We start from the raw sequence: 16225 nt of genomic DNA, 5'->3' as shown, positions 1-16225 counted from the left end.
TTATCAAATGCGTTCTGGAAATCTAAGTACAGTACATCCGCTGGTTCCCCTTTATCCACAGCACATTACTTCTTCAAAGAACTCTAATAAATTGGTTAAACATGATTTCACTTTCATAAAACCATGGTGCCTCTGCCTGGTTACCTTGAATTTATCTAAGTGCTCTGCTATAATGTCTTTAATAATAACTAACACTTTCCCTATAACTGGTGTTAAGCTAACTGGCCTGTAGTTTCCTGCTTTCTGTCTCCCTCCCTTTTGAATAAAGGAGTTACATTCGCTATTTTCCAATCTAATTAAACCTTTTTCTCGTACTCTAATTTTTCCTTCCTTATTAATCTTTTTGTCACTCTTTGCTGTTCTTTATATTCTGTCCAATCTTCTGACTTGCCACCCATCTTTGCGCAATTATATGCTTTATCTTGAAGTTTAATAACATCTTTAATTTTTTTAGTTAACCACAGATGGTGGGTCTTCCCCTTGGAATTTTTCTTTCTCGTTGGAATGTATCTATTCTGTGTGTTCTGAAATATCCCTATAAATGTCTGCTACTGCATCCCTATTGACCCATCCCTTAACCTACGTATGGATGGTGGGAGAGTGTAGGGTCTCAATCTTGATTAGTGTAGTTTGTTGACATATGCAAAAAAGAAAACTGCTTTTTTACTGGGATCTGTGGAGTTGAGGAGCTCACTTATGAACATACATATGATCATACGAATTAGGAGCAGGAGAAGACCAGTCTGCCCCTCAAACCTGTTCCACCATTCAATAAGATCAAGGCTGATCTAAATATAACTGCAACCCCATATTCCTGCCTCCCCCGATAACCTGTCACCCCCTTGTTAATCAGAATCTATCTAGCTCTTCCTTAAAAATATTCAAAGATTTCGCTTCCACTACCTCTTGAGGAAGCTCCCCTTTCATGCCCGCGTAATTGCCCTTACTTAAGTTTAAAAAACTAGTTTTGGACGCACTAATTTCTCCCTCAAAATGAATGTAAAATTCAATCATATTATGATCGCTGCTATCCAGGGGTGCCATCATATTGCGGTTATCAACTAATCCTATCTCGTTGCTCACTACCAGGTCTAGTATAGCCTGCTCTCTGATTGGCTCCAGAATGTGCTGTTCTAAGAAACTTTCCCAAAAGCATTCTATGAACTTTTCATCTACGCTAGCTTTGCCAATTTGATTTTTCCAAACTATATGTAGATTAAAATCACTCATGATTATTGCTGTACCTTTCTGGCAAGCTCTCATTATCTCTTCTTTTATACTCTATCCTACTCTGTAGTTACAATTAGGGGGCCTGTACACCACTCCCACAAGTGACTTCTTGCCCTTATCATTCCTCACCTCAACCCAAACTGTTTCTGTATCCTGGTTTCCTGAACTTAGGTCATCCCTTTCTAATATACTAATACCATTATTAAATAATAGAACCACCCCTCCACCTTTTCCTAACTTCCTGTCCTTCCTCAATATCACATACCCTTCGACATTCAGGCTCCAGTCAACGTCATCCTGTAGCCATGGCTCTGTAATGGCTATCAGATCATACTTATTTATTTCTATTTGCGCTATCAGTTCATCTGTTTTGCTTCAAATGCAACATACATTTAGATACAGACCCCTTAGTTTTGTCCTTTTTATTATTTTTGTAACGTCTAGCCTTATCTGCTGATTTACTCTTAGAATTGTACTATCTGTCCCTTCCTGTCAGCCTATTTATCACTTCCCATATTAATACCTTTCTCTCTTGCCTTGTCTCTACCCTTTGGTTTACCACATTTTCTCAAATTAGATCCCTTGCCCCCACTATTCACTTTTAAACCCTCTCTACTTCCCTTGTTATGCAGCCAGCGAGGGCACCAGCCCCAGCACGGTTCAGGTGTAGACCGTCCCAACGATACCAATCCCACTTTCCCCAATACTGGTGCCAGTGCCCCACGAATCGGAACACACTTCTCCCACACCAGTCTTTGAGCCATGCATTCATTTCTCTAACCTTATTTGTCCTATGCCAACTTGCACGTGGCTCAGGTAATAATCCAGAAATTATTACCTTTGAGGTTCTGCTTCTTAATTTGTTGTCTTGCTCCTCATACAGACTATGGAGAACCTCCAGCCCATGTTGTTGATACCTACATGGACTATGAGCACTGCATCCTCGTCCTCCTACTGCAAATTCTTCTCCAGCCCTAAGCCATCTGGACTTTCACTCTTTGCTACAGAGAACAGTGTCAATCCCCCATGCTATACAGTCCCCTACGACCACTACGTTCCTTTTTGCTTCCCCCCGCCCCACTTGGATGGCTTCCTGTACCACGGTGCCATGGTCAGTTTGCTTATCCACCCTGCAGCCTCCATTCTCATCCAAAGAAGCTGAGAGAACCTCAAAACCTAATGGACAATTGCAGAGGCTCACAATCCTGCACTACTGCCTTCTGGGTCCCCTTTCCTGCCTCACTCACAGTCACACTCTCTTGTCCCTGGCCACTGTCCAAATCAGAAGACCCTATCCTAAGTGGTGTGATTGGTTCCTGGTATAAAGCATCCAGGTAACTTTCCCCCTCCTGATGTGTTACAGAATCTGCAGCTCAGCCTCCAGCTCAATGACTCTGAGCTGAAGTTCCTCAAGCTGCAAACATTTACTGCAGACATGTTTGCCCTGTATCACAATGTTCTTCAGCAGCTCCCACATGTGCAGCCTTGACACATCACCCTGTGATTTAAATAATTACTTAATTATATTAATCACTTATTTATGTTGCTTTATTATATATTTTATTAACTTTACCACCAATTTGCATACAATTTTAAACCTTAGGGATAGAATAGAACTTACCCACTTACCAGATACTCACCAAACAGCTGGCTCCTTCCCTTGTAGTAGAACAAGAACCAATTTGCATGGAGTGAGGAAGGTAGAAAGATGAAATGAACACCACCCCACCCCCCCGCAAAACCTTCACTTAGTTAAACTACTGAGCTCCTACAGCTGGGAGTGAGTTTACCCTGTCTAAACTGCAAAAAAGAAAGAACTTAGCCTGCTTACACAGTACTGTCCAGTTACTGCTAATCACAGACTGGATTAGATTTTAAGAACAAAAGTTAAGAACAAAATTAACATTTAAAACTCCCCCCTCCCAAACTTTACTCAGTTAGCTCAGCTGCACTCCATTTGCATAATTGTATAGCTAAAAGAGAGTAGGACAAAGCAGGTGTGCTATGATAGAATATGGGGTCAGAAAACCTTTGATCCCGCTCCTCAGTATTTACAATGACAGATAGTATTACACACCAAAAGTGTTCTTTGGCTCAGGCCATTTACATCATGATGGTGGGCACTTGCTCCATAATGGCACATCTTGGGTAACCACTTCTTGGGCAGTAAAATGAACCAGTTGGCAGCCACTTATAGGCTAGGCTGGGAAAGAGTTCCAAAGGTTTGGAGTTAGCCTCTTTATAAGAGGACCAATTTTACTGGGGCCAAAATTTCAATCTTGGAGTATTCCAGACTACGAATCCAGCTTGGAACTCTCTTATGATCCCTATTTCTGCCCATTATAGATGTTGCATGCCTTACTGTATGGATGCAGGACATTGGGGCAAAGGTGTGGTGAATTCTGGTGGATTATGCCCCCGGGCCTATTTTCACCCTTCTTCCAATTTGTCAGGCTTGTAAGGTGAACGCAGGTACCACTCACCTTGACATGTAATCCTGGGGCCAGATTTTCCTAGCCCTGTGTCAGACAGGCTGAAATAGAGGTGGACGCACAGGTCCCAATGTCATTTCCACCACCAGCCGTTTTGACCGACATGGGAAACTGGGCAGGTCATAACCCAACTGACATCAGGACCTCCATTGCCCAGACGGCAGATTCAGACAGCTTGAGATTTTGAAAGAGTCAGGTGGGATTCGGAAGCTTGTGCAATCCGTGTCAGCTCACTGACATCATGAACAGAGCGGGAGGTCCTTCACGAGTGTGGGACTTTTGTCAGCTTTGAAAGTAAGGATACTTATGCATTACCTCAACTGGAAAAGCCTTAGGGAAGGTTCTGTATTTGTGCCAGGGAGGGGGGAGAAGGCAGGGGTGTGGTCCCTGAACACAGATTCTGGGCATAAATATGCCACCAGTGGGGCATCAGTCCTTAAAGGCTTCACTAGTCTATCCTTCAAAAAGCAGTCTTCCATTTGAGATGAGTACACTCTCATGCTTACAGGCCATTCAGGTGCAGCTGCATCAGCCTTGCATGTCATGAGGAAAGGTCCCCAGGCAGCATGAGCCGCAGCCTCAGCAGCCAGCACCCAGCAGAAGGACCAGGGAATACCCAGAGCAATGTGTTAACCGCAACAGGCTAACCTTCCTGGAGATATCAGAGCACCAATGCAGGAGGAAACTTCGGCTGTCCCAGAAATAGTGAATGACCTCTATGCCCTTCTGAATAAGGACCTGGCCCCTAGATCTACCGATTTCCATAGCCTTCTTTTGCACTGAAGATCACCATGGCCCTCAACTTTGCCACAGGTTCCTTTCAGGGTTCTGCTGTTGATCTGTGTGGGATATCGCAGTCAGCTGCTCCCCAACGTATCCGTGGCATTCCCGATGCCCAACTTCTCAATGGATGCAGCCTCACAAAACACAGAGGGCTACTGGTTTTGCTCCTGTATCTGGCTTCTCCCAGATCCAGGGCATTGTGGATTGCACACCAAGACATATTCATTGTCCAGCACTCAGCTGAGCCATGCTCTCCATAGTTTGAGCAGGACAGTTATAGAGTGCCCCTTCAGTTGGCCAAGAATTGCTGTGCTAAACTCTTCCCACATGGCCTGAGACCCCTCTCTGATCAATTATTTTTCTAGCTTGTTTTATGAACAGCATCATTGTAAGGTGAGCTCAAAAATGGTGCTGCTGACCTTCATCTTGGAGACCAGCTTCCAACCTCCTGCTATGATCCACCAAGTTCCTCCCATCCTCCTACATACTCACTGCTTTCTAATTCCCCTTCCTCCTATCAATATCTAACCTCCCCCATTATCCTTCAACCCATCATCATTCACATGGATATTCCTGTTTCCCCGACCTCCGAGAACCTTTTAATGTTGATGTCCCTATGTCCTTTGTTAATCTGACCCCTCCCCTTCTCGAGGCCACATGCACCCTGACATTTCAAGACCTCGCTCATGAGACCATCCAATGCCCCTAATGTATCACAGTACCATGACTCAAATCTTCAGGACCAAATTCCTTAGGTGACTGACCACACCCTGCACACCATATTGTGCACGACCATCACTGCCCAAAAAGGCCTTTCCCTGCCCAAGACCGGTACCAAGACATGCATGCCATGCAGAGCCCTCTAACATGGCCTGTATAGCCCCAGGAAATTCTGTTCAATATCCTCTTATAACAGTACAGACTCCACCTCAGGACAGTGTCTTCAATAGCACCCGGACAAGTGTGACCTCAGCCACAGGACAGTCTCGGACTCTGCTTTGGACAGTTTATAACTCTTACCCCAGGACAGTCTTTCACTACTTCACTCTGTCCCTTGACCACCCACTAGCCCTGCCTCAGTCTTCCCACTCTCTGCCATGTTCCACCGCCCCTCTGCCCCAGTCCTCGGTCTTCCCTCTCCCCTTCCATCTCTCCCCGCCCCCCCACCCCCACACCGTCCACCCCAGTCCTTCCTTGGTCTTCCCTTTCCCCTCCTGTGTTCCCACCACTCCACACCCCCCCCCCCCCCCCCAGTCCTTCCTCAGTCTCCACCCTCCCCACTGGTCTTGCCTCCCCTGCCCAGCCTTGGTGCAGCTTGAGATACAGGCAGCTAAAATATCCTAGCAACACTCTTAAAAGTAGGTGAAATCAGTATTGACTGACCTCGAAGTTATTGATGAACTGAAGCTTGCCAGGTGCACACCACTTATATACAGTCAGGACACAGACCATTCTAAATGTCCTTTAGGAGGGCACTTAAATTGGAAGGGAAACTTAATTCCAGCGAGTTGACCGTTTAAATGAGCATTCGTGAGAGGCAAATGTGGTTCCCGACATAGATCAGCGGGAATCTCAGACCTGCCTTTCTCCCGATTTTGATGGCGGGTTAACAAAATTCCAAACTAATATCCCACTGGCGGTAAACTTTTTCCATGATGCCAAATTTAGCACTCCTGCCCAGCACGATTCACACTGCTAGCAGGAGCAGAAAATTCTGCCCGTTATCAGATTAATCCCATTCAAAGAATGAAAGCACTGACTGATACTGCAACACTGCTTGAATATACAGTCTTGACTATAATTACCATCCTGATTAGTACTAAAATCTGCCCAAAGCAGCTCAATTTCTAAGATTTTTAATCAAAATCAACTGCTGGTGTTGCAAGATGTATAATGTATATGACCTTTTTCTGACATATTTTATTGAAGACTTTTTTCTTATCAAGGTGAGGCAAGTCGGTTATATGGAACCAAGTTGTATTTTGCATTCTTATTGCAAGCTTGTGTTTATAGCATTTTATCATTTGAAAACATTTCAAATCATTTACTACACTGAATTATTTTTGGAACGCATTGCCTGTTATTATGTGCTGGCAAGTTTCTCGATTTTGTTCCAACATTGTGCTTTCATCACAACCTCAGAAGAGCATCCTTTAAGGCATTCATTTTTCTCCTCTTCACCTCTGGGTGGTGGAAAAAGAAAAACTTGTCAAGTAACTTTCATTTTTCCTCGGGAGAAAGGGACAAAGTTCGACAATGGGGTTAGAATTTTCATTGCTTCTTTGTTTGAATCCAGCTAGACTGATGAACAAAAATTAACAATGAAAAGTCTCTTCTTCCCATTGGCTATAAGGGTCCTGCAAAAAATGAGCTTATGAAAATGGGCTAATATTTGCAAAAAACAAATGGTATGTGGAAAGGTCAGGGAATTGGAACCAAGTGGCTAGTTTCGTCAGTGACCCAACACAGGTGCAGTGAGCCAAATGGCCTCCATCTGTGCTATAAGTTTGTGTTTCTTTATAGTTTAGTCCTAACCCATTTTACCTAATTACAGTGCCATTGGGAAGCCATAATATAGCAATTGGAATGAAATTACCATATACTGCAAAATATTTGTATGAGCATTGCCATTTATTGCTGTTTGTATTATTGTTCAATTCATCTCATCACATTTAAGTTTTAGTACTGTGTAAAGATTTTCATTAACGATTAAAACCGTTCAAACCAAATAATAAAGAACAATTTCCAGCAGATGACACCAATTTCAGTTGCATAACTTTCACAATACCAAAATCTGTTTAGCATATTAAAACTCTAACATATCCATGTGCTTCTAGCAACATTTTTTGCTGTAAATTCCTATGCCATTATTTATAGCGGAACCTGCATTTGTAGACCTTTAGCGCCATCACTGATGGGGATGTAATTACAGCATGGCCAATCTCCATAAACAGTCTTCCTTATAAATGTGAACATGGAAATTTATGATGGTAAAACAAAAATAAAAAAAAAATGTTTAACTGCCGATTTTAACTTTTCGCCATCTGACAGAAACTGGACAGGTGTACAGTTGAAATCAGCAAGTAGCTTACTCTTTCTGAAGCCTTTAGGAACTGATAAGTTGCTATTTTCACCAGCCACTCTAAGCAGATGAGAAGGGCACTCATCCAAAGACAGAGGAATTCTCTTAAAGTAAGCATAGCAAGTCCAAATGATGTCATCAAGACCCAACTGAAATTTTTGGTAGGTAGCCTAAGTGAAAAACAGCAATCCATTAACAGCCAGACCTAGGCTGCGGCAAAGAAGATCAGGGCCAAAACAGACCTAAAAAAGTTTTCTTTAATTTCTTTAGTGGACAATGAGGAGGACAACTATTCCTCAGGGCCCCCACAGAAAATCTGCAGCCTCCCACTCCCACTGTCCTGATTATTACACCCATGCAGCATGATCAAGCAGCCAATCTCAGCATTTAATCTGCTGTTGGTGGTTGATCTCTGAGCCGTGCAATTTTCTACCACTTCACGCCCAAAATGGGTACAAAGTCAGCTGGTGTCATTTAAGTGGGACCCAGCTATTAAAATTGTACACACCTCACAGAGAAATGTACTTACCATCCTGGTTTCTAGCTGGAAACACTCAGGCAATTAAAATCCAGACCAATGACTTGAAATGAGGATTAAATTATGGTCCATTGAGGACAAAAGTGTGGTCCAATCATCACTTGTATTCCACCCCCACATCACACTTGCTCTGCAGTTATAGATCTGGAGAAGGATCAAAATGTTAACTCTGTCTCTCTGTTGTCAGACCTGCTGAGTTTTTCCAGCATTTTCTGCTTTAGTTATAGACCTATAGTTCTCAGTTTAGTTCCTGTGAAGATGTTCATCTTGATGGTAGATGGAGGCAGGGTGGGGGGTGTAGTGGGAGGCCTGATTGAAGGACCAGGCATCGGGTGGGGGGGAGCGCCTTTGAGATCCACTTGGTTGCTGACCCACATCCTTCACAATTTCGACCACATGATCCCCTTCCTGTCATCGCTCACCTGTGCCTGGGTCCCTCCTCGATTTGAGGCCCCAGATAGGTTTGGTGCTGGGGGTGGGGGTGGGTGTGGTTTGCAGACAGAAAAGTAGAGTTAAGGCCCCAGTCAGATCAGCCATGATCTTATTGAATGGTGGAGCAGGCTCAAGGGGCAAAATGGCCTTCTCCTGATCCTATTTCTTATGTTCTTATTTCTTATGTTCTTTTCTAGAATGTTTAAGCCCTGACTATACTGGGGTTTGGAAAGAGATATGGGCTAGGAATTTCCTTGAAGCTGCTTCCACTCTGCTGCCATTGCTTCAGATTTTTGTGCAGTTCTGAGGGAATTCATCCAACAGTAATTTTTTTATTTAAAACGTTTTGCATTTATATTCACATGGTTTGTTGAAACAGTAATTTCAGAGAAATTTAATACTGAATGGTCAGCATAGACTACAAAAGGGAAAATCTTGCTAGACCAAACTTATTGATTTTTTTGAGGAGGCAACAGAGAGAGTTGATAATGGTAATATGGGAGACGTAATTTATTTGGATTTTCAAAAGGCCTCTATAAGGTGCCCCATAATAGACTACTGAACAAGCTTAGAGAATGTATAGTCAGGAGACAAGTGGCAGAATGGATTGTTAGCTGGCTTCAAGATAGAAAGCAGAGAGTGGGAATAAAGGGTAGTTATGAAGAGTGGTAAAACACAGGGAGTAGCTTTCCACAATTCAATGCTGGGACGACTGCTGTTCACAATTTACATTAACAATTTGGACTTTGGAATCAAAAACACAATTTCTAAATTTGCAGACGATACCAAATTATGTTTGGGGGCGGTGGGAATAGTTAGTGCCGAAGAAGACTGCAATAAATTTTAGGAGACATTAATAAACTTGCTGAACGGGCAACTAATTGACAAATAAAGTTCAACACAGATAAATGTGAGGTAGTACGTTTTGGTAGCAAGAATATGGAGATCACTTGGAAGGTGCAAGTCTAGGTGCGGTAGTGGACCAAAGGGATCTTGGAGTACAAATACATCAATCACTAAAGGTTGCACCACAGGTTAGCAAGGCCATAAAGAAAAGAAAAGGTACTAGGCTTTATTTCTAGAGGGGTAAAATTGAAACGTAAGGAAGTTATGGTAATACTGTATCAAACCTTAATTTGACCACACTCACAGTACTATGTGCAGCCCTGATTGCCGTATTATAAAAAAGAATATGGAGGAACTGGAGAGGATGTAGAGAAGATTTACAAGGATGATACCTTAATACCTGAGAGGTTGGGAAGTGTTGATATCCAAAGGAACCCGGGTTTCCTTGTTCACGAATCACTAAATTCTAGCATGTGGGTGCAGCAAGCAATTAGGAAGGAAAATGGCATGTTTTCCTTCATCGCGAGGGGATTTTGAGTACAGGAGTAAAGATGTCTTGCTGAAATTGTATAGAGCCTTGGTGAGACCGCACCTGGAGTACTGTGTACAGTTTTGGTCTCCTCTCTAAGGAAGGATGTACTTGCCATTGAGGGAGTGCAATGGAGGTTCACCAGTCTGATCCCTGGGATGTTGGGATTGTTTTATGAGGAGAGATTGAGGAAACTGTGCCTGTAATCTCTAGAGTTTCGAAGAATGAGAGATGATCTCATTGATATTACAAAATTCTTATGGGCATGACAGGATGGATGTAGATAAGATGTTTCCCTTGGCTGGTGAGACTAAAACCAGGGAACACAATCTCAGGATAAGGGGTAGGCCATTTAAGACTAAGATGAGGAGGAATTTCTTCACTCAAAGGGTGGAAGCTCAACCATTGAGCATGTTCAAGACAGAAATGGATAGATGACATCAAATGATATGGGGATAGTGGGGAAAACTAGCGTAGAGGTAGATGTTTAGTCATGACCTGTTTGAATGGTGGTGCAGGTTTGATGGACTGGAACAGCTACTCCTTTTATTTCCTGTGTTCCTACCATAAATGTGTGGGTATACATATCAGGAAAAGATTGACAGGCTGGGTTTCTTTCAAAAAAAGGTTGATGATGACCTAATAGAGATCTTTAAATTCATGAAAGGTTTTAATGGAGTGGATACAAAGAGAATGTTTCCTCTTGTGGCGAAGAGCATGACTAGAGACCATCAATATAAGATAGTCACCAAAAAATCCAATAGGGCATTCAGAAGAAACGTCTTTCTCCAAAGTGGTGAGAATGTGGAATTTGCTACCACAGGGAGTGGTTTAAGTGAATAATATGGATGCATTTAAATGGAAACTAGGCGCACATATGAGGGAGAAAGGAATAGATATTTACAATGGTAGATTTATATGAGAAAAGATGGGAGGAGGTTCGAGTGGAGCATAAACAGCAGCATGGATTGGTTGGGTTAAATAGCCTGTTTCCGTGCCATATATCCTATGTAATCCTGTGTTCCCTTTTTACAATGTAAAATATCATTGCGAATTGACAAGCATAATATGAAATTTAATAAAAGGCACAAAGTAATTTTGCAAGGTCTTAAGATTTCGCCAAGAAAACATAAGGAAATAAGTGCTCAATTTTGCTGTTCTGGACCAAAAACACAAATGTTAACTTATTGGGTCAGAATAAAGTCTTGATTGTATCTTCCCCTTCACACCTTCCTGAAAATACCTAATTATTTAAAGTAAATTTTGAAGAGTCTGTTGGCACAAGGCACTTCAGCTAACAGAATTCTTTGAATGAGATAAAACATCGTAAACTTGTTTATGTTAATGAAAAACTCTCAGACCCTTTAAAAGCTGATGTGCATATGTGTTAAATTAAAAGTTAGTTTTTGATTTACACTTTACAGGCAGCGAAAAGACGAGTTAGAACAAAGGATGTCAGCTCTACAAGAAAGCCGCCGAGAATTAATGGTTCAATTGGAAGGCCTGATGAAGTTACTGAAAGTAAGGCTATTTTATGGGTAAATTAAAAGCTCAATTAACAGATTAATGATAAGACTGCAGTTATTTTCTCAAACTAGGTGTCTTATTTTTCATTTCTTTAGAGTTAAAAATGTATCACAGCAAAACAATTGCACAATGTGGAAAGTTAGGTATTAGCAAATTTAATCGACATACGTAGGATGATAGATTTCTTTTCCATAATTTTTAGCCCTGACTATACTGAGATTTGGAAGGAGATGTGGGCTGGGAATTTCCTTGAAGCTTCTCCCACTCTGCCACCAAAACTATTTTTGCACGGCTCTGAGAGAATTCATCTAATAGCATTTTTTTGTATTCAAACTTTTTTGCATTTATATTCACGGCTAATGTTTGTTGAAACTGTAATTTTGTACATGTTCATTTTATAAAGATATGCTAGTACCTATTAGATACTAAATCACACTTTTAAAAATTAATTCTGTAGAACATTTCAAGAATCACCTGAATATGCATTGTCTAAATAATACTTCATTTTTAAACTTTCAAATAGGAAGAAGAAATGAGGCAGGAAGTAAGTTTCCTGATCCAGCTTTGAGCAATCATTGTATCTTCATTTATTACCTGAGTCTGATCTTAGTGCTTTGTTTTGCTCTTTGCCTGTGCTGTGTATAAATGAAAATATTTGCCTTTACTACAATAAGCTGAGTTTAGTGTGGCAATTGATACTAACGTATCTGAAATTATAAGGCTTGGACTTGCATTGATATACTTAATGATTTGTAACAAAACACTTGTTTTAGTTATGAGAGCATGAGTGTATTGTAACATTGTGTTCTTTACTGTGTTTTGACTCTATGTACCATGTACAAGTGCAAGGAAGTAAATGTACATTTACTATCCCATGACTCCATATAGATTATTTTGAACATGTATATTCACAGATCACCTAATAGAAGTAGGAGTAGGCCATATATCCTTGAGTCTGCTTGGCCATTTAATAAAATCATGGCTGATCCTCAACTTCAACCACTTTCTCACCTGATCCCTAAATCCCTTGATTCCCTTAGGGTCCAGAAGTCTGTCAACCTCAGCCTTGAATATACTCAACAACTGAGTTTCCATAGCCCTCTGGAGTTCAGAATTCTAATGATTCACAACCCTCTGAGTGAAGAAGTTTCTCATCTCAGTCCAAAATGGTCATTCGCTTATCCTGAGATAATGGGCAGAATGTTTCCGTCGGTGAGCTGGGGGCGGGGCCCCCGACATCATCCCGCCCCATTTAAATATTCAGGAAGACGGGCAGACAGTGCAATCAGTTGTCTGCCTGCTGACCTGTCAATGGCCAATTGAGGCCATTGACAGGATAATTAAGCCAATTAAAGGCCCTGCCTGTCCAACCTTAAGGCTGGTGGGCAGGCCAGGAGCCCCAGCGGGCTTCTGAAAAAACATGAAACCTCATCCACTGCGGGATGAGGTTTCATGTCAGTTTTTAAAAAGTTTAATAAAGTTTTTGTGATATTTATTAACATGTCCCATCTCGTGTGACATTGTCACATGAGGGGGACATGTTAATTTTTTTTTATTATTCTATTTTTGAAGTTTGAAACACTGTCAGTGATCTCCCTGAGGCACCATTTAGTCTCAGGGAGATGTGTGCTCTTTGGCGTGCATGCATGAAAGAGCACACTCTGACAGTTGGGGAATCCTCCCCGCCCCGCATAGCCCTTTCTGTCGGGCGACCCACTGGGCAGGCCTTAATTGGCCCGCCCACTTATAATGGCAGCGGGGCCCCTTTCGGCAGCGGCGATCAGCTGCCCGCCTGCCGCCGAGCCGGTGGGACCTGCCCGCCCATCAAGGGCAAAATTCTGCCCAATGTGTCTTAGCTGCAGACTTTCCAGCCAGGGGAAACAGCCCCTCAGCATTTACCCTGTTAGATCTTATCAGAATCTTACATGTCTCAATGAGATCAACTCTCATTTTTCTAACCTCCAAACAGTATAGGCCCATTCTATTCAATCTCCCCTCATAGGACAAATCTCTCTTCCCAGGAATCAAACTATTGAACCTTTGTTGCAAAGACAAGTATATCTTTCCAAAGGTACGGAAATCAAAACTGTATACAGTCATACACAATTGCAGCGAGAGTTCCTTACCATTGTATTCCAACTCCCTTGCAACAAAGGCTAACATACTATTTGCATTCTGAATTGCCTGTTGTACCTGCATATTAAGTTTGTGTTTCTTGTACAAGGACACCCAGTCCCTCTGACATGAATATTTAGTAGCTTCTAATCATTGAAAAAAAAATCTGCTTTCTATTCTTACTACCAAAGTGAATAGCTACACATATTTATATGATACTCCATCTGCCACTTTCTTGAATATCTCACTTAACCTATCTATATTCTTTTGTAAATTCTTCTGTCTACCTTACAGCTTATTTTCCCATATAACTTTGTATCATCAGCAAACATGGATACGTTACAGTTGGACCCTTCATCTAAGTCATTAACATTGACTGTAAATAGCTGAAGCCCCAGAACTGATCCTTGTGGTACTCCACTAGTAACTCCCTGCCAACATAAAAATTTTATTCTTAAGGCTGGATTTTATGGGGTGCCATGCCCCTCTGGCTAAAAAGTCGATGTGGGTAGTCCCCTCATGGGAAGAACAGCCGCCATGTGGTCATTTAACAGCCAATCGGCCCTTAATAGCCTGGATGGGATATCTCCACCTCTCAGGGACAGCTGTCAAAGAGCTGCCAGCCGATTGGATGGTTGAAAGTTCTGTACTCCCAGCAGCAACTGATGGGAGTGGTGGCCACTGGTGGGAATACAGGAAGTCCCCAGTGGAGATTGTCGCTGGAGCCAGGCACCAAGGTAAGAGTGAGTGATTCCACCAGGGTCAGGCTGGCAGACCCCAGCGAGGTGGGTGAGGAACCCAGTTTAAGAGGCCAGGGGTGGGAGGGTAAAGGGAGATGTGATCTTGCGGGATGCCTCCGATGGTTAATGGGCCCAGGGGACCTGCAAAGGAGGTTCACCCAACCTTGCCTGACACCAGCCCACCCAGCTAAAGCTGCCATATTGCCCACTTGGCATGGGCTTCCCCCTGCTATGGGTATGATAGTGACAGAGGCGGGATAAGGCCCTTAAATGGCCATTGATTGGCCACTTAAAGGCCTCAATAGGCAGAAGGGCAAGCAGGCTGCCCAGCATCTCTATTGACCCCAGTAAAATTGCATATCGGCAGAGGGAGGATGGGTAGACAGCAGGAAGGCCACATGCTGGATTTTACAAGTTTCCATGCCTTCAGACCTGCCAGCAGGGAGTGTAAAATCCAGCCCTTAATCTCTGTTTTCCATCCTTCAACTAATCCTCTATCCATGCAATTATATTATCCCTAACCTCATAAGCCCTTATCCTGTGCAACAACCTTTTGTGTGGGACCTTATCAAATACCTTTTGAAAATCTAAATTAACTACATCCATTAGTTCCCCTTCAACTACCCTGAAAATCCTCAAAAAACTCTAATAAGTTTGTCAAACCCAATTTCCCTTTCATAAAATGAAGTTGTCTCTGCCTAATCATGTTCTGATTTTCTAAGGTCCTGTTACCACTCCCTTAATGAACACAGAAAGTGCTGGAAATATACAGAAGGCCCAGCAACATCTGTGGAGAGGGAAACAGCATTTCAGCCATGACCTTTCATCACAACTTCACATCATGACCTGAAACTTTAATTCTGTTTCTGTCTCCACAGATGCTGCCAGACACTGCTAGGTACTTCTAGCATTTTCTGGGTTTATTTCAGATTTCCAGCATCCACAGTATTTTGCTTCTGGATTATCACTTCCTTGATAATTGATTCCAAATTTTTTTCTTACAGCTGATGTCAGGATAACTGCCTTGTAGTTCCCTGTTTTCTCTCTCCCTCCTTTCTTGAATAATGGTGTTGCTGCCTTCCAATCCATTGGGACCATTCTGGGACTGATTGGCTGCTGAGTGTGTGTATAGCTTACTTTCTACTGAAGTACTTACTCTACAAACCTGAGCCCTGTAATTTTAGGTTGTAACCTAAACTGATTTTGACTGAATTAACCAAATTGGGCTTTCTCACTAGCCTGCCTGGCACTCACCTAGGATCTGCTTCCAGGGTTGGTGAGCCTGACTCTTCCTTGTCCCTTCCTTCCTGGAGCAAAAATTGGGTGTAACAGGGCCTTTTAAACCAAGGTGGGTGTGCCAAGTCAGGAAATTTCCCAACTCAAGTTACCTGCCTCAGTAGCTAACATCCAGCCCTTAAACTTAAAGGTGATCTGATGGAAGTTGCTAAGACAATGATGAGAATAGATTGTTTTCTTATTTGCTTTTTGATTCTGCTGCATTATTTCAGCATCCCTCTGCTTTCTGGCTGCAGAAGATTAACCATCATCCTTTCTTTTCCGTTTACTTTGCTCACTTGATTTTTTTGCATTTTTCTGATGAGCAAGTCCTCGTTGATTACCACGAGTCATCCTGTCTCTGCGACAGCCAAATTGTTTTCTAGTTGACAGTTTATTCCAACTAAATAGTTTAGGGAGGACCAGAGATCACAATTGTAAGTTGTGTAAGGCCAGATATAAGTTAGATACTGGGGGTGCTTCTTTTCCCAGAGAGTAGTGAACTTCTGGAGCAGGCTGCTATCTCGTGTTGGGACGGACCTGCTAAATTCCTGCAAGAGGGAGCAGATTTGCCCTTAGCTGTGGCAGGATCACACAAAAGGTAGGCACAGCAAGACAAGGGTGATCTCCTGGATT

The 16225-nt window shown here is 42.5% G+C and overlaps 1 protein-coding gene across 23 annotated transcripts in view; it reads left to right on the top strand.

The window, feature by feature from the left end:
- Positions 1-16225, top strand: part of dtna (dystrobrevin, alpha) — a 444909-nt gene that overhangs the window by 374443 nt on the left and 54241 nt on the right. For 17 of the 23 annotated variants that reach the window (XM_041189637.1, XM_041189635.1, XM_041189640.1 and 14 more), the window contains 2 exons: positions 11357-11453; positions 11983-12003. In XM_041189637.1, coding sequence (XP_041045571.1) covers positions 11357-11453; positions 11983-12003 — 118 coding nt within the window. The remainder of the gene's footprint in view (positions 1-11356; positions 11454-11982; positions 12004-16225) is intronic. The other 6 variants (XM_041189657.1, XM_041189653.1, XM_041189651.1 and 3 more) reach the window with 1 other exon arrangement.

This window comes from Carcharodon carcharias, chromosome 6, assembly GCF_017639515.1.
Source record: "Carcharodon carcharias isolate sCarCar2 chromosome 6, sCarCar2.pri, whole genome shotgun sequence".
Classification (NCBI taxonomy): Eukaryota; Metazoa; Chordata; class Chondrichthyes; order Lamniformes; family Lamnidae; genus Carcharodon; species Carcharodon carcharias.
This window is presented reverse-complemented; position numbering and strand designations above follow the sequence as displayed.